Source organism: Homalodisca vitripennis, chromosome 5 (assembly GCF_021130785.1).
Source record: "Homalodisca vitripennis isolate AUS2020 chromosome 5, UT_GWSS_2.1, whole genome shotgun sequence".
Classification (NCBI taxonomy): domain Eukaryota; kingdom Metazoa; phylum Arthropoda; class Insecta; order Hemiptera; family Cicadellidae; genus Homalodisca; species Homalodisca vitripennis.
Window position 1 is genome coordinate 93,022,944 of NC_060211.1, and position 24,038 is coordinate 93,046,981.

Here is a 24,038-nt window from a genome sequence, read left to right on the forward strand (position 1 = left end):
CAGTGGCATTAATTAACCCTTTTAATGCCAGACATTTTTTCAGTGACCATTCGAAAAATGCCAACCTGTTTTTCAAAAAGTACATGCGAAGAATGCCAGGCCTTTTTTTCCATAATTTGACAACTATTTAAAAAAAATGTATAACTTTTTTATTTATTGAAGGAAATTATCCATTGAGGTGTTGTTTTTTATGTCATAATGTGAAGTGTTTGAAACAAATGAGTATTAAAATTTTTACAAATTTATATAATTTATATTTGTAAAAAACAAAAAATAAAAAAACAAAAACTTTAAAAAAAATTAGTTTGAACATATAAAGGTACCTTTATTATTAGCCTTAACTAAAAAGTAGTTACTGGCAATTGTACTATATTTAATTGTTAACACACACACCAAATTTGAAGAAGTTGCCTTGAAAAATAGTGAAGTTACAGCGTTTTGTTGAAAACCTTGTAAAGTCCACATTTTACAGTAAAATTCAGTAAGACATATTTTGGTCAGTTTCATTCAAAATCACTTTATTTACACGTGTTGTTTAGCCCAATGTATAAAATTGTTTGTTGAAATAATAAAGAAAGTAGTTTACATAAAATTAAAATTAATTATTTACAATATAGGGTACATAATTTAAAATTTTTTTAACACTTGTGTTTGCCGAAGCACAAAGTATGAATCCCCCTCTTTTACTCATGGTCAAATCTATTTACAATAATCACAAAACTAATAATAATATAAGCAAACTGAAATAAACAAAAGAAAAGCACGAATAATTCCCATTAAAACATAACCTAGCAACAACGTATTACCACAGAAACCAGACGCTCACTGAATGATTTGACGTAAATGAGGTTGAAAACAGCTGATAACGTCATCACATGTTGAGTTTGTATCAATAGTAGTAGTGTCTAGATACAGTATGCAAAGTTTAGTGGCATTTAGTCAATAATTAAAACTACAATATAACAAAAACCGGACGAGCGCCCCCAGCGCACGTCGGCATTTTTCGTAAAACCTAATGACGTGCGCTCGCGGCGCACGTCGGCATTAAAAGGGTTAACCCATAGGGGAACTTGTCCAAGCGTCAGTCGTTGCGGCTGAGCAGGACTGAATAATCTTGTCCAAGCGGAACATGTTATGCTCTTTCTAGACGCTAACGATCACGTATTTGTTTGGTTTTTTCCGCTATATCAAAGTTTTGTGCCCTCATGCATCCTTATAAGCAATTATTCCGTTTTAATTTATTATGTTTGCACACTGAAACCACAACTAATAGTTTTTTTTTTATTGTTTACATTTTTCCATATGCTTAATTTCCGTCACTTTAATGTTCTGTTTACATTCTATGTATCATGTTCTCAATGTTTAGTGTTTAACTGTTTATAGTTGTTGAATGAGTTTTTATTTCTTCCGCTACCTCATGGAGCAAGACAATTTGCGTACTTCAGAAGTAGACAAATACTTGGACAGTGATATTAAGATATCAAAGATATTCAAAGACTGACACAAAAGTGAATTATAAAATGTAAATTAATGGTCATTGTATGTAATGTAAATAATTTTTATTTTAATTATCATTTTAATAATAACAATTGAATGAAACAAACAGTTTGATCTCATCTCCCAAACAACTAATTCAGAAGCTTGTCATAAAATCATCAAAAAGTGAAAAAAAGTAACTTAATTTTGATTATTTTGTTATTATGCTTTATAATTAAGTAATCCAATAAAAACTGGTTTTCCGTGTAAAGAACATTGTACTGTTTTGAATAAAAAAACTATTAAAACAGATAAACAAAAAAGTAATAGAATATTGACAGTTACTTTTGATTTCGTGTTTTTCTTAAATATATAATAAAAAAAATAAATAAAAAATTCTTTGAAGATAGCAACAAACACTATTGTAGAGCAACCAAATAGACTAAAATGTCCTGAAAAATGGACTAATTTATCTGTATCCAAACTCATTCTATTAATATTTTTAGGTCACGCATGTATTTCTGCCAAAATCAATTCAAACATTCAGCCCTATAGAGGCTAGGTTAATTGGTTACTCAATGGGTTAAGTAACCATTTTGATACTAAAAGTGATACCATGGAGTTGGCTTTATCCTGTGCTGGCTGTGTAGTGGACAAGAGCAGAACTGTTGGAAGGTGGCTCAGTATCGAGAGAGCCCGTCATTAAGGCTGAGGTCAATTTGAAGTCAGTAACACCATTTTCTTGTTATACACTAGCATGTGTTGGTCACCTCAGAGTGTGGAGTTTTAGGTTAATTTTGGACCTAATCTCTTGGATGCTAAGGGAAATCATGACTGATTTTCAGAGGGGTTGCAATATGAAATTAAGCAGGTTAGAAAAATTACCACCAGAAATATGCTGGGGCTTTAGGGTTTGATTACTCCATCTCTTTGTGGAACTTGGGTGAATTGAACAGGGGTCAACATTTTATGTATTAGTACCCAGCTTACAATTCCTTAATCACCCTATTTTTCATTTATAAGGCTGGAGATTTTTAGAAAATTGTTGAGATGTCAAATTGAACCACAAATAAATAATCAATTGTGTTTGATAGCAACTTTTAAGACATTTAACCATCTTGGATAATCATAATTGACTGTTTAGAAATATACAAGAGACGTAATTAAATTTTTTTTATATTACAAAAACATTTGTTTGACATATATCTATTTTATGATTCTACATGCTTTTTCACATGACTTTTGTGCTGGCAATTTCTGTGTCTTAAACAGTAAATTCCGAAATTCTTATTGAAAGAAACATTTTTGTTCTGATAACTATGAGTTTACATCCATTTTCACTTTCTTTGTTATATTGTTTATAGAGAAAGGGCCATGTTACATGGTGAATAGATTACTAGTTGAGAAATCATTCAAATTCCAGATTTGTACAGCAGTGTGAGATCAAGCATCACTGTTAAGGCAAACTTTTATTATTCAGCAAGACTTGTTCCACGCCTATTCTCAAACAAAATTTTGTAAAATATTGGCCGACATTTGAATAAGACAATGCCATTTCATGTAGAGGATTGTTATCATGAATCAAAATGACTTGGTCTTCACAAATATTCAAATTCAAATCAATTGCACCAGTCGTTGGCTGCTTTAGTCAGATTCCATTCATAATAATAGGATCATAGATCTCACAAATATGATGATGTGAGTCCACAGCCATGGTTAAAAACCAAGTTATTGACAGTATCTAATACTTGTGGTGGGTTAGAAATAATAGACACCTTATAATCATGGAATGAAGGTTACAAGTTAGTAAGTTATCTTTGTTTATATTCTTTATAATTATTAACAAAAGAAAAATAATTTCAAAATGTTTGAAATTAAAACAGTAACTTATGATTTTTGTTTTTCTGTATTAAAATTTAAATAATTGAACCAATACAATAACATCTAACTAACATCTCACCATCTATTTCTGTCCAGGTTACACAAACTTCGCTCAACGGAATGTTCAGTCTCTCGGCCAAGTAGAGCAACTCCACATCAAATGCCCTGCACATATACACACTCCAACTAATAATATTTCACATCTACTAATATCAATCAAAAATATTTATTTCTTAGAGGTAAACGAATGGCTGGCTTGGACATCTTCAAAATACTCTCAAAATTGTTCCAAAATTGTTTTCAGTAATGAACTCTTGATGCATTTTTAAAACTATATTGCTTACATCCATTTTTTTTGGAAACTCACTCAGTTTAAAGTGAAAGTAAATTTTAATACTCTGTACAAATTATGAATAACACAATTTCAGTTTTAAAAAAGAGATTTTCAGGAATCCAAGGTTGAGCTCCACCACTACCAATTTCTTCTTGTCACTCGACACAAGGTGAAATGGTTCCGGTGTCACTGTTGATACAGTTTGCATTTGATCTCAATTGACTCCAATTGTTGGCTTTAACCACCCAAACTCTACAATTTTGCTGTTGTGGTATCTAAGACAGTGATCAGTTATATTCTTCACTAATTTTATACCACAAATAAATAGTTTCAATTTCAAATTCATTTATTTTAACTCTGAGTTAGATATTGATTCTTTATTGAATGTATGACCACAGTATTAATGTAAGCAATAGTTTAAATACCGCCAACTGTAGTACATATGAAACTTCATTTTAACTATATAAAAATTTCAAATGATAGCATAATAATCAGCTGGTGTCATGAATATCCACGGACTTTTTCAATAATTTCAATACCCTTGAGTCAATACTAATGGTTAAGAGGAAATTTTAAATATTTATGAAAATAAAGAAATTCAACAGTATACAATGAGACAAAAGAGAACATCAATGTAAATTAAGTTAATATCCAGCTAAACTAAAAGTGTCTAAGCTGACATGTCTGAAAATTATATATTAATGTACCAGGGGAAATCACAATAATTTCACCCTAGAATGGCACAAAAACTTATACTGCAGTGGCACAGTGTTTTAGGGTACCTGGTAATGTTTGTTTCTAAAGCTTATTTTAGCTACAGCCAATGTTTCAAATGCAACATAATATAAATAATTTTTCTCAGAATAGAACAGAGAAACAAGTTTTGATGATTTATTACTTTTTTACTTTCAACATAATTTTTTAATGCTTGAAAAATTATGGGAAAAATGTGTTTTGTTATCTGAATCTCCAAATTTCATTTTATACCTAACTCGGAGTAAAAGAAAAAGAAAACCAAAAATATACATTTAACCCCTAATTTTATGCTGTTAAGAAATGTACAGTTCACATGACAAACACTATAAATATACGTACATATTTTTAAGGAAATTCAGGTGTTTTGACGGACGAAAATAATCAAACAATGCAAGTCACCAGCTGTTGCTTTGTAAAAAAGCTAATGTAATACAGCCAAGGCGCTCTAGTGGAAAACTGTTAATAACAACATAATAGACATCAAATTATATAATAGATGATTATGTCATAACATTAGCACCTGTGTAACACACTAAAATTGGAAACATCAATTTTGCATTATTACGTGAATGCATTCATCGAAAGTTTTGGTGTTAGTATATAATAGAAATAACAGGCTGTTAGATTTTGCCTGCACATGTGAGTGAGGCTGACACGCTTGAGGATGACCAGCAATGCGGTGAGGGGTGATAATATACCTCTACGCTTTCTGAAGAATACCTTACCAATCTGCCTATTATAGTTATTATTTTCAATTGTTATTTGAATTCTTGTTCCCAAGATGTTTGAAAATGCGCCCATTGAAGAAAACATCTAACCCTCAAACTCCTTCTGAACTATGCCCAATAAGCATTCTCTTGTGTCCCTCAAAATGTCTTGAAAGAGTAGTCCACTAACAGTTTTCTTCTTATCTTAATAAAAATAATATTCTGAACAAATTCCAATCTGGATTCAGATCTAATCACAGTACCACTACAGCCTTATTGAAGATTACTGATGATATCCGATTGGCAATGGACAAGATACTAGTGACCACTTTAATATTATTTGACTTCTCCAAGGCCTTTGACTGCATATACCACCCCCTCCTCCTTATAAAATTAAAGAAGTATCGTTTCTCCGATGCTTTTGTTAATTGGGTCGAGTCTTACCCTACTGGACGTCAGCAATGTGTGAAGGAGGGGAATAAAATGTCAGACTGGAAACCTACTAAACGGGAGGTCCCACAAGGCTCTGTACTTGGGCTACTTTTATTCTCACTTAAACATCATCACTTCAATTATAACACATTAAAATTTTCACTTTATGCTGACGATTTGGAAATACACATTCACAGTTTACCAAACGAACTAGTCACTTTTGAGTCACTTCTCAACTTGGATATTGAAGCAATTAACTTTATAGGACAACACAACAAGGACTAAAACTAAATGACAACAAAACGCATGCAAACATAATTGTAACTCAAATTATAAACCGAATTAATCTTGACACCACACCAAAACTTAACAGTTGTGAACTAAATTACCAAAACAAACTGAAATCACTATCCATCTCAGACTCACAATGAATATAAATCTCAAATGGATTGACCAAGTCACGATAAAGTGCAGAAGAGTCTTTGCTGGCATCCACGGTTTGAAGCGGTTTGCCTTATATCTGCCATTCAATATTAAGGTGATGCTCATTAAGACTCTTATACTACCACAATTTGATTGCAATCTGACAGACTATAGTGTGCTCAGAACTACTGTATTAGATGTATTATTAATCTCAGACATGAGCATGTTACACAATATTTTCAGCAATTGTCATTCATGAAACTTCACCAACTACATAAATTCCACATACTTTATATTCTACATTTAATTATCAAAACCAAATATCCTGTTTATCTGTCTGATCATTTCAACTTTACCTCTGATATTAGTTTGATCAATCTGCAAGAATGGGAGCCACATTACTATCAATTCCGATTCATCGATCAACAATTTTTAATAGGTCCTTTACTGTTCAAGCTTGTTGCCTTTGGAATGCTCTCCCGATGATATTAGATGTATTGAGGACGTGCACACTTGGATGTTGTTTAGGGGCTTGCTGCTGGGGGTCTGTGGGGGTGACGGGTGGTGCTGCTTGTTGTGGTCATGTGGTCAGTCGGTGTGTGTGTTATAGAATGATTGAATGTCTTCTTGTTTTGCATTTTTCTTATATTTATTACAATATATATAAACTTTCTCTAACGTATTTTAAGTTTTGAATTCATTTAAATATGTAGATTTTTTTGTAAGTTAATTTAACTTTTTATAGGTTAAGCAATTTTGTTAAACAGGGCTTGATAGCCCTAAATCCGCCTCTTTCATAAAGGCATTTTTTAAATTCATTTCATAAATATTTCTGTATAAGTGGAATTTTCCAAAAATTTTGGTTTTGTTACAATGTACCTTGAAAATAAAAATAATTTACATATAGGAGACCTATTGTTTATAATTATAGAATAATCTACAAATATATTGTTAGAAAATAATTGAACAAACTTTTATCAAAATATGAAGAAAATTATCAATTCATTCCATAATAGCACCTAGAAATATATAATTTGTGTCAGAAATCGGCCAGTACTACTAGTTACGGGTTGATTAGTGTCATAAAGTGGATTATCATCAAATATATCTGACAATGAACCACTCTATCACGAACATCAGCCAATCCAAATCCAAGGGAGGGGAGAAAGAAGCCTATATATAGGGTAGCCATACCCAAATGATTTCTATAAAAATTGAAAAATGTCATACCAATCACCAAACTAAGGTGCTGATGGTGACATACACAAGGAGAGGATGACACAAAAAGAACACATGGATTTTAGTAGTGTAGTATCAGTGGAGGGGAGCTGTCAGTGATCGTAGAGCGACGCCATTATGTAAACTAAAGCATCCAGTTTTAGTAGCAATGGCGCTGTGAACTGTTGAACAGTATTTAAAATCGAATGAATTAGTCAAAACTGTTCAATGAAGCTTTCGTAGTGAGTTTAATGTGAAACATAATGAGTACTGCATCTATGAAAGTTGTAAGAGAAATGTTTTCTGAACATGTGATTTCACATTTTAGTGATCTATATTGGCCTGTACGCTCACCAGATCTATCACCATAGGAATTCTTCTTATGGGATCACTTGAAATTTTTAATTTATTGACGCAAACCTTGTTCACTTGAAGGACTGCCAAATTTATACCAAAAACCTTTTATTGTAAGAAATAAGAACATTAGGAAAAGCAGGAAATTCCATTGCGTATTTTAGCTCAAACGATTCTTAACAATTAGTTCAATATAGCTAGATTCACGCTAATAAAAGTTATAGCTTTCCATCCAAAATAGAAAGTGGTTTGTTAAGTAGAATACTCTAGTTCAAACTTATCAAATATCACCAATAACTAACTGGTGTAAAGTTTCTCCATAGCCAGTAGTTTTAAAGCGATATATGGTGAATACAAAATTTACAAATAATGACGGTCAATATTGGTATCATGATAAAATCTTTAAACTCTAAAAATGTTTGTACTTAAATAGACAATACAATTACAAATAAGCAACTCACATTGATCTCATGATATGTATTTCACACTTGAGATGTCCAGCAGACAAAAAGACAGGCACACAATCAGACAGACATGAGCTTTTTACATGCCCCAGCAGGCAAAAGAGAAATTGTGCCAGCTTACTAAATAATATGCTTCAATGACGCTCAGCCAAAGCACACGGATGAGACATGTACCATCACTGAACTTAATGTTCCTTGTATAGAAATTCAAGTAAAATTTCAAGTCTAAAGGTCAGTTTATTTTTTATATATAATGCAGACAGAGAGAAAGAAATAATATATTTCATTCTCTCAAGTAATAGACTTCGCTAACACTCATTCAATAAAAACAATTATGTGCACTACACAATTTTAACCGTACAACACCTTTGTGGGGTTGTTAAACACCAAAAAATTCCATAAACATAATTACCATCGTTCAACATGAAGACTCCTAAAGCAGAGACGAGTGGCTTCACGGGTGAGTAGTTTGAAACCACATTGAGTGTCACGTACTGAGCGTACACACAGTAACCACACAAGCAGATGGAAACCATGCATCAGTAACGTGCGGAACAGTGAGCGAGTGGCAATAGCTTCCTGCTCCAAATGTGCTCGAGAACCACACACCAACGCCACTTCATTTGATATCCTCTCCGCCTCCACCAGGTAATCTCCTGCAGACAAATTCATTCTTTCAGTCAATCTACATGTCCTAGAAGCAGACATACTCATACTGCAACATACAATTTTTAATATCATGACAATAATGAGGGAACTACGCTATCTTTGATAGTCCGGACATAGTAGGTGAAGCAATGCTACTTTTGGTAGCATGCAAATATTGTGAGAAGCTATGCTACTTTTGGAAAGACAAAAGTAATAGGGTAAGCAACACCACTTTACAAGAGTGATCCAGATAGCGCTGCTACTTCTGTTAACACAAGAGTAATGAGGTTAGGAATGTTTCTTTTGGCTCTACCCAACACAGCGTCCTATTGTAATTATAATTTCATCTTTTTTCAAACACTACTCATTTTGGTCAGAGTGATCAGAAAATGATTTCTTGGTGTCATTGTATTTGTCTCAACAAGGCCCTTGATGTATCACTCAATGGGTCATTCCGGTTAGATCTTTTGAGTTAATACCTACCCCATTTTGGAGAAGTGAAGGTAATAATAAGTAATAAGATTTGAAAATTCTCAACAGTTAAAAAATTAAGGTGGGTGGGACTTTTGAGACACCCAGTGTGCATTTTTACGTTCATACTCAGTGCTGGGTGAAAATTGTAGTGGTGACTTGAATAAATAAGAAAACAATAGGCTGTTCTCGACTCTCTAACTGCTGGTAATTTTTCTAAATATGATAGGTATGGTTAAAATAGTTTTTAAATTCTTAAAAAACTACTATTATGGTTATGATTTAACTATAATTTCTTTAAAAACCTAAAATAACACAAATAAAGTGGTTTTTTTTATAGTAAAGGCCAACTTCCATCTAAGCCACAACCATCTTAATTTAAGGTGGACCCTCCTACCAGCTTTATAAAAAACCAGTGACTCATCAGTATTCACCAGACTGCAAAAAAACCCTAACACCAGGTGTAGAAATTGAACTCATGAATCCAAAGGCCAACTCCCACACCCAAGAGTAGCGCCTTAGACTATACAACCATACTGACATGATATCTTCAGTGTGCATATAGCTCTCTTACGATTTTGCTCTAGCAGCGCTCAATCACTATCATTTTGGCAAGGCTCAAATGTGTTGCAATTGTGACTCGTACTGCTTATAAGGTTAAATGGTTTCAAGTTTCTAGGACAACCTTTCTATCAAGTGTCATCACAACACGATTTTAAGAAAGCCCAGTCAGGTCCTTAGTAATTATTAATACACTTTCTTGAACCCATACATCTTGAACATACTGTTGATGTTTACAAAAGACATGAATAAATTGTTTTAAATATTATATATCTGATTATTGATATAACCTTACAATATTGCTGTTAAAATAATACATACTACAGTGATGCAAAAGGTTGTGCAAAAGCTATCTCAGTCTAGTATACACATGATAACAAGCTGTTGAAACACTCCCTGTAAACAAGTATTACAATGTTGCTAGTAATTTTCACTTAAAAAAGTAGTAATAATCTAAGACTGCAAGAAATAATTCTGTATCTATCTCTATAAATATCTCTACAAAATATTACATTCATCCTGCAATGTCAAACAAATATTTTATAAATTCAGTTACTGAGGTTATAAACCTGGTTGATATTGTGGCGGGTATGCTTAATTTTGTCTTAGGATTTTTGACTCCTGAGGAAGAGTATACATTTCAATTAGAACATATAACCATGGCAAATTAAAATGTCCATAGTCTTGGTAAACAGTGTACTTAAAAATGAAAGGAATTGTTATGGACGATCTCTGAACCACAATCAGAGAAGCACTTATGATATTGAAATATTAATTGTCTTATGTCATGAAAGTTTTCAATGGGTTCGAAATGTAATGCAGTAAAATTTATTAAAAAATTGATTAATTTCAGTGTTGAATGGAAGTTGTTCAGCGTTACTAAATAAAATCAACAACAATGTAGAACAACTGAAACATGTCATAAGAGGTGATGAAACAGGTTTATAGACAATACGTCAAAACAGTATTATTTCTGCATGGATGTTACCTATCACAGGAAAATATAAGTATGAAATTGCTGGGTTATATCTTTCACACGAGAGATCAGTTTATATTATATTATCCCAATTCATCAGAAAGTAATATCCAATAATTAGATACAATGGGATCACAAACACTTTCAACAATATAGATCTTTTCAAAAACAAGATTAGCAATTTCTTAAAGAACTTTATGAATTATGCAGTGTGTCACAGTATGACATACTCACACTCAACATGCTTTTAGTAAGGCTTAACTTTATTAATCAAGTGTTACAAGCTTAAGCCGTACGGCTGTTTTGCTAGATTTGTTTTCGAGAGTTCTATTCTTTATGTGTCACTGGTCAGTGGAAAAATCAGTAAGGTGTAGGGGCGATGGAAGCATCACTTTGAATATTAAAAATATGTTTTGTATCAATGACTTCATTTTAAATAATTTAAGTTCTTTGTTTATAATTCGATTATTGAGCCATATATTTTTATACCTTTAACAAGTTCTTTTAGACTTTCCTCAAGTTTGGTAAGATCGGAGAACTTGGTTGCCCCGTCAGCGTCAGCAAACAAGAGCACTGCTCCTCTTGCTGACTGCATTCCCTGCAACAATGTCAGGTTTATTTCACATACATGTTAATTTGTTATTGTTTAAAAGTAGATTCTTGACTACACTTGCTATTAGTATAATGTAGGACATTTTAACGACACATAGGTCATAACAATGGGTGATCCAGTGGGTTGTTGAGGAGTGGGTAGAGGCTAGTTTTGGAATGTCTAAACTTAACAAATGTTTTAAAAATCAAGGCCTGGAAACCTAATTTTATCCTCATTAATGTCCAAAAATAACACATATACAAAAAAATGGCTAGTTAAATTGTAATCAGGTGAAACATAGTGGGGGCTTAGGTTTGAGCCACAATTACCTATAATAATTCTCGTACCTTTATTGATCTGTCACTTGGCCATTATATTTCATATTTATAATCACAAAATACACTGACATATGCAAATACGTTATTCTATGGCAAATACGATCTATGGATATACTTGTATATACCCTAATTCCGTTTCCCTTAAGTTATTATACATATGAATGTGCTATTCAAATTAAATAAGGAATAACCTCACTCTACAAGCTAACACTTTTTTTTTTAATGAGTGTCAGCTCTATGTACCTGCAAACCAGGTTACGTGAATTGTACACAGAGTAAAAATTATGGAGAACCTGGTCCTCACTGAACTGGTAGGCAGAATGTTGAGTTTATTTCTGAATAACCAAATATAAATAAATACTAATATTCTTTATTTTCAAATACACTGAGTAATGAAATGAAGTCAGACACCTAATCTAGCTCTGTTACAGACTTGACTCCTGGAATCTGGGGTCATATTCGTCTGAAGAGATCCAAAAAGTCTGCAATAAAGAAGCTTAAAATGAACTCTTTACATCATTTCAACATCAGAGACACTCAGACTACAAAAAAAAAGGGTGAAGAGGTATTCTCATTGTCTCATCAGGTGCACAACTGTGTGCACTACGATGCTTTAGACACAACCTCACAACAACATTATGTGTACGTAAATAATTGCAACATGAATAACATTACAAGCCTGTAAGTATTTAGTATTCTGCATGGTTTCCCTTTACAAGCCAAATTCAGGCTTCAGAGTAGATAGATCATACAACCTTTTTACTAATACCAGTTGGATTGACTTAAGTTACCAAAATCATTTATTTACATAAAATAGAAGCGTTTATCTATATGCATTGTAGTAGGCATAATCTAAAACTAATTTATCTAGTTAGAGAAAATATTCAAAGTTTTGATTAATATATTTACATAAGTTTTATATAATTGAAGAAAAGATATTGGTTTACACATCTAGGTTATTTCGTTAAATATGAAAAAATGTAAATGATTTGGAAATCAGATAAAAACTATTCATGACTTTTGAAGGGTTACTTTGTTTATACATTTTATAGTAAAAAGATGTTTTCCATATATTATTTTAGCTGGATTTTATTGGAAAATTTATGGAAAAAATAAACAGGGGTAAATTTTAACTGAGTGTTACTATCTAACTTTTACTATAAATTTAAAGACTGATTTAAAACCCATCTTAGTTCAATTTTGAGAGAAATAGACTTCTTTCATCTTATATATTTTCTTGATCGGGAAACAAGGCAACATCAAGTATGGAACAAAACATATTAAGAACAAAGTAAAGTACAATAGTTACAAATATAAACTACTTGATCGTGGCAATAACGCAAACTTAAAATTGGCATCGGAAATATAATTCACTCAAACATACACATGCAACACGTACTAAATTTCGTGTAACTGCTAGCAGTGCAGATATGAGACAATGTAGTCTAACATTTACTTTACATTCAAAGAATGTTATGAAACCTAAATTGGTTGTCTTTGACAAAATTAGGCTTCTAAGAGCTGAGTATGTATTTTCTTGATCAGGAAAGAGGCAAAATCAGCTATGGAACAATAAATACTAACATAGAAGTAAATTACAATGACCATAAATATACACTTTTTAACACATTTCCTTCAATGTGGGAAGAACGAACACTCAAAATTGGCGTCAGAAATATAATTCATTCGAACCAGAAGTGCTCATATAGGTGCAAAACGTACTAAATTGCGTGCAAAGCCACTGGTAACTGCTAGTATTTTATATTTTCATTCAGCTTATTACAAGATTAATTATATCAATATAAATGCATAACTTAATGTTTTCACATCCGACATTGTTATACGTTTATGTGTTCTGACAATAAATAAATAGATCTGATAACTTGTAAGCAACAGACTGTACTTGTGTAACAATAAGCAACGTTTCTTTGTTAGTTTATTATTGACAATGGATTATTTAAAAGGATTTCCAACACTAGCCATCTTTATTGTGACTGTCGTATTTTTAAAACTTTTGCTTTACACTGGAGACTTGTCTTACCCTTCCTCACAGAACTCTAAACCATTTTCTCAAGCAAACAAAAAGCTTTCCTGTTTTGTATCCTTACTTAAAACTTTCATCCTTACTTTGTGTTTACAAGTGACAAACAAAACACTAACACCTAATGTAACAACTCAACTACAATAACTTGATATATTATTTCACATATGCAAATCCAAGAATACTGATAAAAATTAGACATAAAATGGAAGTACAAATATAAAACGAGTATAAGGCTCGAGTTTTTTATTCTTTAGATCTGAGGTACTTGCTTCTTTCATAAGGAAGATAAAACAAAACTGGTATGATGATAGACATTGTGTGAATTAGCCATGAGGGGAAAGTGGGAAATCTCCTCCAAAAGGAGCAATTTTTGTATATATGCATCATAACGGATACAAAACATTTCTTTATCACAGCAAGCCGGCTGAACGGTAATGATATGTCACAAATAGTAAACAACAGTTATGAATTAGTCACTAACATGTTCATGTACAACTAAGGACACCAACAAATTACATTTATGTAAGAGGAAGGTGCATTGGTGCCAAATTCAACATTCACATCAACAAATGAGTTACACAAATTGTATACATCAGATAATATACTACACTCAAACTTGAGCATATTACTGCTGTTGGAAATTTATGACAGCTAAATGTAAATTATTGCTATGTGCCGTCTAATAAATTCACTCAACCTATTTTATGAGTTAACCCTTTGAACCCCAGACCAAAATATTGATGGTGAGAAAAACGTACCAAAACCATTTGACCTAAGAACTACAGAGAATCCCCGGAGCAGAAACAGCTGTATTGCATACTGTTCGTAAAAAATTAATATTTTTGCTATTTTTTGTGCTATTGTCTTGTATTACACACCAAAATGTCCAGAATGAAATTGTGTACACAGAAAAAGTTTAGTCTGAAGTATAAAATTTGTTTAACAACATTAAAATAACTTTAAAATATATGTTTATAGGTTTTAGGTAAAAAAATAGATTTTAAGATTTTTTAACCCTTTTAGGACCAGACCAAAATTTGACATGTGCAAAGAAAATTTTTGCGTTTTTCTGGCCATGCTCCAAATGCTTTTAATGTGCATATTAAAAATGTGTCTTTTTTCAAGTGTTTGGGAGAAAAATCATATCTTGAGAACTAATTACTGTACAGATTTGTTTTTAGGCTTAAAATGTTTATAATTAAATTGTTCATTGTGAAAAAATAAATTTAAGTCATTATATAGCAAAAAAACAATTCGATTTATATGTTTATCAAATAAAAAAAAATAAAAAAATTTAAAAAATTGAGTTTGATCTTCAATAACTACCAGAAATAAGAATAAATTATCAGTGGGAGATGGTATTTATTAGTTCTACATATAATTCTCTATAAACTGTACAAAATTTGAAAGCCCTGGAATAAAAAATAAATAGTTTGTAAATGAATTAAATTTTTTTGTAACACTGGTTAAAACACACTTTTCAGCATTAGCCTAACATACAAAACCTTACAAGCTACTAAGGATATTATTCGGTACTTTGGGATTATACCGACCACACCATTATGAAGAACACAAAAATATACATTTATAGAAACAAACATGATACAACGAAAAAAACAACTCTTTAATTACAAAATTACAAACTTACAACGATTATCAATTGTTAATGGGGTCAGATTCCGTTATATGCCCCCAACGCTTAAACTTTTTTCAATGAACTTAGAACGTTATAAAACGATGTAGTTGAGTAACATAAATAACATTCCATCAATCAACAAGCATTTCCAGGTATTGTGATCGGTATTGTTGTCACTGTTATCTATCTTTCTCGAGAATCCCGATTACGGCAGGCCGCACGGCATCACATGATTATTTAAGTTTCTTGCACGGTACATAAAAACAAGTTTTGTGTGTTTTTTTTCAATAAAGAGTTTAGTTTTTGTTTGGTAATGTTTGTTTTTTGTTGAATTTTTGTGTTTTAGAAATGTAGGGGTAAAACACGGAAGTACAACAAAGCGACGCACCAGCTGAACGGGCGGCGAGACTCTGCAATCACGCTATCTACTAGACCGCTCGACTTTGACCTCTGTCTGAGGATGTGGAGGGGTTTGCAATAAGACAACTCCTGTTTTATATTGACGACATATTGTTCTATGCTAATCTAGTAATCAGTAGAAGCAAAATGTCAAATAACGATTCATGTCTGGGTGTTGTCGGTATAATCCCAAAGTACCCTGACAACATTAAGATGCAACATGGCCGTAAAATATTTTTTTTCACCAAGCTGATGATTCCAAAGACGTTTAAAATTTGATATCATAGTAAGAAACATACAGGGAATAGAAAAATAGTATATTTATTCCATATAGAAGATTTAAATATCTCTTAAAAAATATTAAAAGTCTGCCGGCGATAAATCAGACGGCTGGTCCCTTTTTGCATAGTACGCCGCCGGCGATAAATCAGACGACTGGTCCTTTTCGCATAGTACGCCGCCGGCGATAAATCTGACGGTTGGTCCTTAAAGGGTTAATTCAAAAATAAGAAAAATTTTTACTATGGGCACCCACATTTTATTTTTCTAAATTTAGTTTTATGTATGTACAAAAACAATTATATTGATATCTCTAAAGATAAAGATTTTGCAACCGCGATCTCACTGAGACCGGTTGGTCATTGTCCGGAGTAGGCCTAGCGGCGGCGTTACCGCGAGAAGTAGATAGCTGACTAAATGGCATTTCTTTGTCATCTGAGTCCGAGATAGTTGGCCTATAGGTAGGATCAACATCAGTGTCATCACTGAAAATTGATGAGACGTCAAACCAATCGTCATCTGATAGGTCAACATCCAGTTGTCTGTCCAATTCACTCGGGTGATTTACAATGTTGTCACTTATTGTTCACAGAACTGATTATTACTATAAGATTAAAACTAAAGAAAAAGTGACGAAAACAGTCCTCAATTACAACATTTAACTCAATTCACACGCACAAAAACAATATACGTAACATTAGACCGCTTTGTAAACAAATACAGCTGTAGCAACAAAGAGTAATATATTTTTTTTGAGAATAGATGTTATTTTAAATACACTATATTACTAACAAAAAATTTGTATTTTACTAAAATACTCAAAAATATGTATTCATACTCGTAAAATAAGTATTTTACGGTTTCAAATGAATATGTATTAAACGCAATACCATGGCGACGATATTACGTCGCCCGGGGATTCTCGCATCTTCATTGGCGACGTTACATCGTCGCAGCAGGGATCTTCGCATATTTTCTCGGCGACGATATTTTGTCGCCTGGGGTTCAAAGCGTTAAAACTGTTATGATGTAATATAAAAAGTAGAATAGTAGCATAACCTTTTCAGCAATCCTCAATAGGTTGGTCAAAATAATGTATTGTTAGAAAAAAACATAAAGTTAGGAAAGTAAATTTAATAAAGTACCAGGCGGACAGCACCTCCCTTGCCACGGTTAGTGCGTAGGTCCAAGACACGACACTGGTTGGCACCGTATTCTCTTGTGTAGCGTTGTGCCACCTCAACTGTGCGGTCTTTGCTGCCATCACTCACTACGATCACTTCATACGTGAATCGCACACTGTCTCGTCTGCGCGCCTCTAGGAACTCGAAACACTCATCCAACATAGGTGGTACTGGACAACATTTACACCATATATTCAGTTTTATAAGTCACATGTGTTGTCATATTACAACACCAAATGCTATGATTATCCAATAAATGTCTAAATTAGATATGGTATTTAACCTATAAGTTATCGATTTATTGAAAAAAACTGTTTCAGTTGTAAATAAGATGTAGTCATCTTACATCTTTTTTCTTCATCATAAGCAGGAACAATAACCGAGAGAAGAACTGAAAATGGATCTTCAATGGATGGAAACAGAATTCTCAGTCCTTCATTTGTATTCAGAAAAGATTTTTCCTCCTCTGCCCGTTCTACTACAGGATATGGTGTTGTGGTCTTCATTAATACAATACACATCTAGAACAAAACACCAATATGAATGTTTTCAAAATAATGGATTACAACCACAAATGAAATAATAGTTTATTTTTATAAATTGTATATGCATTTGATATCTAAGCTACAGACCTAGAAGAATATTACACAATCTTGACATGATCAAAGAAAGTCAATATTTTATTAAACTAAAATATTTATTATGTAAATTAAAAGCACAATTAATTAAAATTTATAATAAAGTTGCCAATCTTAACACATAATATTAGAGATATACTGTTTCTACTGTTTATATCATAGCCTAAACACAGTATTACTGAGCCACACTTATGTTCATTTTTCATTATAAAAGAAACTTGGTACTATACATTACAATCAGTTGGAGATGCTGGTGTTTCCAATAGATTATATTGTACTTGATCTAATAATAAATAAAATCTTAAAATTGTGTCAAAAAGTAATCAAATCAAAATCATGAAAATATAGGTAAACAAATTTAATATACACAAACACTAATACCCGAGAAATAAATTAAAAAATCGAGCAGCAGTAAGAAAAAAATAAAATAAATAACATATTACCAATAACAAAATAAAAAGTTTCAAAGTTCATTTTTACGTAGTGTCCAAAAAGGGCCAAAAAAGGATCCTTTATGGTTGGGCCAGAGCCGGATTGCGGGATAGCTTTCTTCTACAGCAAAGCTCTTGTAAAAGATTGAGAAAAGAGGACAAGATACTTGAATGGAGTAGTTCTTCCGGATTAAGACAATAAAAATTGTTTATCGCACCTTAAGCTAAAGTGTGGGCATCTCTCCTAGATCAGAGTAAGGGGATTATAAGAATGATAATAGGGATGCTGACATGAAGATGAGCCTTAGCCAGACTGACGAATGCAGACTCTGCGGGGAAGCGGAGGAATCAGTGGAGCATATTTGGCTAAACTGTCCTGCCATATCTAAAATTCGGAAAAAATTCCTAGGAACATATCTCCTCAGCCCCAAGGACATCAGAGAACAGGAGCCCTCACATCTGATCGGCTTCTGTAAAAGTTTCAGATTCTGAGGATACATAAGTAAGGGAGGCGCAAACAAAGGTCCTCATAGGAGTAAGTGCGGGGACAATCGTCTCTTTCCCTCAGGAAAAACAACTACTGACTACATGATTACAAGTGTAGCATACTGGGTATTTTCATTAAATTTTGTGCCAGTTACTCAAAACAAACATATAATTTTCAGGTAACTCAGAATGTTACCTGCTTAATGGGTAATTATTGCATGGTTTTAGCCTAAAATTGTCAAAATATTAAATTTATATTAAGTACAGTAGCAAATATATATATATATATATATATATATTTTTTGACAAAATATATATATTTTCAGGCTAAAAAAACTCAAGAAATACATATATATATATATATATATACACATATACATATATATATATATATATATATATATATATATGTATGTATTTCTTGAGTTTTTTTTAGCCTGAAATTGTAAAAAATATGATTTTATATTAGTATGATAACCAAATATATCTGTATTTATTGAGTATTTTTCTAAAAAATGTATTGTTTACAGTTACTTGTTAAAAAAAACTATGCAAAATATTAATATAATTCAGTTATAAGTTTAAGGTATTTATGAAATAACTCAGAGGTTTGGGGTTAAATAAGTTAATTTAATCACAAATTTAGATTTTTTATACCACTTTCAAATGTAATTTTGTTAAGATTTATTTACTGTTTAGTAGATCACAATATTTACTCTAGTATGTGTCCCATCACTATTTAACCTTTCTCTATGTTCTAGCCAGTTAGGAGTGATAATTGCCAAAAGAATAATCCTTTGCCCTTAATTTTCTACACATTTACTAGTCTTTTTCATGAACCCAGAGGGAGTTAGATCCAGATTCTTGATTGTCAAGGCACAGTAGACTCTGCAATTTTAATTAACCTGTAGCAGAATCAAGTATTAAATGCTTTACTTCACACAGAAGATGAAATGAAGATTTGTGCTCTTGCACAAAAGTAGACAGACCCTTTTTCCAACTCACAAGTCGACCAAATGAGAGAAAACTTTCCCATCAATTGTGTTTGTAAAAAAAATTTTAAATTGCCAAGCATACAACCATACCAAACATTCAATCTATGTGTGAGTCCCAATGATACCTCTGACATAAAAGTTACCTACCGATAAATAACCACATTAAAAAACATTGTTTTCATGATTTTTTTTCTACCATAGTAAGATATAAATTATGATCTCTTGTTCTTGGCTATTTAGTGTGCAAATTTGTACTTTGTATGCAGTTGGTCATATATGATTGTAAACCTCAGTTGTTCTCAACTGAAGGAATACTATGTTGTCTTAATAATTTGTAGGTTTTTCTAGGCATAATGTCTAATGTCTGTTGACATTCTCTTCTGATAACTTTTTAATTACAGCTCCGGTTTCTGTAAATACACTTCACCACATGCAACTGATTTTGTCCGTACCCACTCCTCACCATACTTGCATTGAAGGTTCCATTACACAACAAAAACAGAGGGGGCTTCAATGAGCCAGATCTAATACTGAGCATTCACATGTGTTGTTCATTGCATTGTCCTGGGTTTGCTGGACTACCTCAGGGTCAGCAATCTGCACAAGTGCTGATAACAATATAAAAACGTGACTTGTAGTAGGTTGGAGGTGGAGGTTTTCCTTTCACCCAACCCTTCTTCTCATACTCCACCCTCTCAAAAGCCTAAAAAAATCCTGTTTCTGCTGTTAAATTTTAAAAATCTAAGAAGGGAGTGTCACCTCTATGCATTGTTTTTATCCGTTTTCAACCAAGTCAAGTAATATACTTTTAAAATTCTGTTGATGTATTGCCACAACACACTGAAAACTTAATTGATTTATATGATATATCAGACTCAGTAAACTCAATCATTTGTAAAAATACTATAACAAGCCAAAATATTTATAGAGGAAGCAAACACTTTGCTGATCTCTAGTCAAAATACTTTCAGGTTTCAACTAAACAAATGTCTTCAAGTAAAAAAAGGGTAATCCATTTTTAGTCACCGATTCTCAAGGAAGACAAGTAAAAGAGTTACAAATTTCAAGTTAATTCACTTGTTTCCCCTGATTTTACTGTTGAAAGTGTCTTGGATAGTAGCAAGAATAATCTTTGCAACCTTTAAAAACAAGATTTTGCTGTAATCTAGGCTGGCACAAATAACATTCATCCTGATCACTGCGAGGGATTTTTTTAAGGGTACATTTTGTACGCTTAACAAAATGCACTGGTAACACTAATGTTATCGTGCTGTAAATTCCTGAGAGAGCAAGATCAATCTAACCTAAACTCTCAAATAATAGAAATAAATAGCAGCATAGGCAAAATAACAGTTAAAAGCATGTAGACACCACTTTCATTTTTTTCAGACATTCCTTAGATGTCTATTTAAAACATGGGTTTCATTTAAGAGCCAGTAGTAGTGAACCAACTTGGTTTTAACTCATAAGAGCAATGTTAAACTTCAAATACTCTTATGCCCTTATTTTTGGACTTAGAATTATGGGATATGTCTCATTTTAAGGTATAACAAAATGAAAATGCATCCCAACAATGTCTGCTATATCTTATTCTTGTGTTTTTTTAGGACAAGAACTTCAGAAACCTCTAATTGCATTTAGACCTTAACAGACCTTTGCACTAACTTTCGGAGTGACAACATATTTGGGATGAGTAAGGTTGAGGGTAGGGGCCATCCCCTGTAAAAATCCCAGTTTACCAAAAGGAGGATTGTATATATAAATAGGGTTAAAAGAGATGTAAGCAAATGCCTTAAAGAAAAGACATTTTACTCTAAGAATGAATATTTGGCATGTGATACTAGTTCTAAAAGTTTGTAATTTATCTTATTAACTTTAACCAACATTAAATTTTAACTTTTGTTTCATAGTTTTAAGATTTTAAGTTTTAACTACCTGATGTACATATTTTAAATATTTAAATTAATGTTACATTGTTTAACACTTAAACATATTTTGTCACTTGTGAAATTTCCTCATATTCATCGCCATTTTCAAATTCTCAAAATATTAGTTACTTCTTGTTTATTGTTTACATTAAAATTACTATAACTAATTAGAATTATACGCTAAGTTAAATAAATTGTAATACCGAATTATTCCTTATAATAAAAACGTCGAACCTTTCGATAAAAACAGTCAAATAACGAGTGGAGGCCGCTTATTAAAGTCTACCCGTCACTTTAAATATTTTTTACTATTTCGTCTTTTCAACACCTGTCACGGTCTCAGACATTAATTTAAAAAAAATTATCCTCTCTGTATCACTTATAGGCTAGACTACATAATATTTAACATTATGAGTAAAAATATATATCTTTGTCCTGGGATTTGGCTATAACGTATTGAGAATACTAAATAGGAATACCTAAGTGGTACACATAGAAGTTTAAATTGTTCTTATATCTAGTAAATATACATTAGCTGATGTTAAGCCTACTTACAATAATAAATGATAAAATCAGGAATCCTAAAAGGACTGTAAACCAAATCAACAGTTCTTCCATTGCAAAAAAATGCAATAAATATAACTACTGCTGACTCAGAGTATGTTTATAGTCACGTAAGTTTGAATTCTAGCCACGTAGGGCCCAACTTAGAAGGTTATGTTAGCATAAAAAATTAATAATTCCAATAGGAACCAAAACTAACGTAAACAAAATTGGGAGGGGATATGACGCAGCGTCCACAGTCCACGGATGAAGTGACTTGACAGATGACTTTTGAGTAGGCTTCATCAGCTGTTTGTATCGGTCATATATATATATTACATAGACCAATAAAGTAAAAATTGTGGTTTAGATAACCATTAAAATATAACGAATTTTCCACGTGAGAAAATGTATTAAATTTGGATTGTAATCTTCATTAGCATACTCAAAATAATAAGGATTATTTTATACGTTTTTTAAATTTGCTTTTATAATATTGTTAGGGGTTTTACAACATTTTGAAAATTGTAGAAGTATTGTGCAAAATTAAAAAATATTATGATTTAAAAAATATATATATTAAAAATTGACACGAAAAACAATTGTAGCTTACAAATTTATATTTTTTAAAATAAAATATTTTTTAATATTACACTTTTAAAAGGTTTTTTCTCATCCATATCATACACAAAAATCTACATACATATATAAAGCACATACAATATAAGAAATAATGACACCTAATCTAGTTTTTATAATTAAGATTTGTAATAGTTTCACTTTGATTGGGAACAAAGCCACTTGACAGATGGAATACGCCCATTTTGATCGGTGTTGGGATTCGTGTGTAAGATATCATGCATATCTGCGAGACATTGTTCTGATTTACATATTACTGCTTTAGCAAATTAAACTATTACATTAAGGACATTTATTTTATACGGATTTGTTCTCTCAGCTGGCATTCTTCTTCATTATACTTCTTAAGCCAGAAATTATGAATGCAATTAGAAATCTTACTCATTGTGAAGAATTTCAATGTGTCTTGCAGTAGAAAATGGTAAAATCATTGACCACTGTGTTAGTCAGAAAATGGTAACTAATTATTTTCCATACGACTTCGTTGGTTTTCTTTTAAAAGTCTGCCATAAGTCCATACATAAGAAATTATTATTAGTACTTGGAAGGTGTGAGGAAAACAATGTCTTCTTTCATACACGCTTGTGCTTTTTCTTATTTTCGATGGTGTAACTCCTGCTTTACTTTTAAAACATTTCTGGCATTTTCACTTACAGCTGCTTGAATCTGGACTTTAAACACGTCACATTTATTACAAATGTCTGTTGTTATACATTTGAATTTTAGTTTAGGAAAGTTTCGTTCAAAAACTTAAGCATATAGTATATGTAAGTTATTTTAGTTGTTGGATTTTGGGCTTTAATAGATGAAAACATAAGTTTTTATGTGCGGGGATGAAAACTAATTTGTTGTTATTTTATGGAAATAGTGACGTTAATATCTGGGAAACGAATTAATAGTATGCCAAACTAGATTTAGATCATTTTCTGTGAACTTAACTTTATGTTTGTGGGAATGTAGATTCTGACCTATAGTATCTTTGTAAACAAGGCAACCCTGTTTCTTTTTTGCTTGAAGAGTTTGCAGTTCCCTGGGAGTACTCTAAAAATCTGACGAAACGTTTGACCACACATTTGAATATTTTTACCCGAATCGTCTAGCACATTGTAAGTAAAACTGCAAGAATGCCTACCTTCCTCTGGGTCATCGTAATTTCCATGACACCTACAGCTAACATGCACAAGTTGCATATGGTAAGTATGTAC

General features: G+C 32.1%; 1 protein-coding gene across 1 annotated transcript in view; it reads right to left on the reverse strand.

Moving 5' to 3' along the window:
• LOC124362525 (dolichyl-phosphate beta-glucosyltransferase-like) overlaps positions 1-22,470 on the reverse strand; it is a 26,362-nt gene extending 3,892 nt beyond the window's left edge. Inside the window, exons 1-6 of the mRNA XM_046817108.1 lie at positions 22,207-22,470; positions 17,520-17,694; positions 17,135-17,343; positions 11,191-11,299; positions 8,458-8,701; positions 3,437-3,522 (exon numbers count right to left, since the gene is read on the reverse strand). Coding sequence (XP_046673064.1) covers positions 3,437-3,522; positions 8,458-8,701; positions 11,191-11,299; positions 17,135-17,343; positions 17,520-17,694; positions 22,207-22,269 — 886 coding nt within the window. The 5' untranslated portion in view covers positions 22,270-22,470. The remainder of the gene's footprint in view (positions 1-3,436; positions 3,523-8,457; positions 8,702-11,190; positions 11,300-17,134; positions 17,344-17,519; positions 17,695-22,206) is intronic.
• Between the last annotated feature and the right edge of the window lie 1,568 nt (positions 22,471-24,038).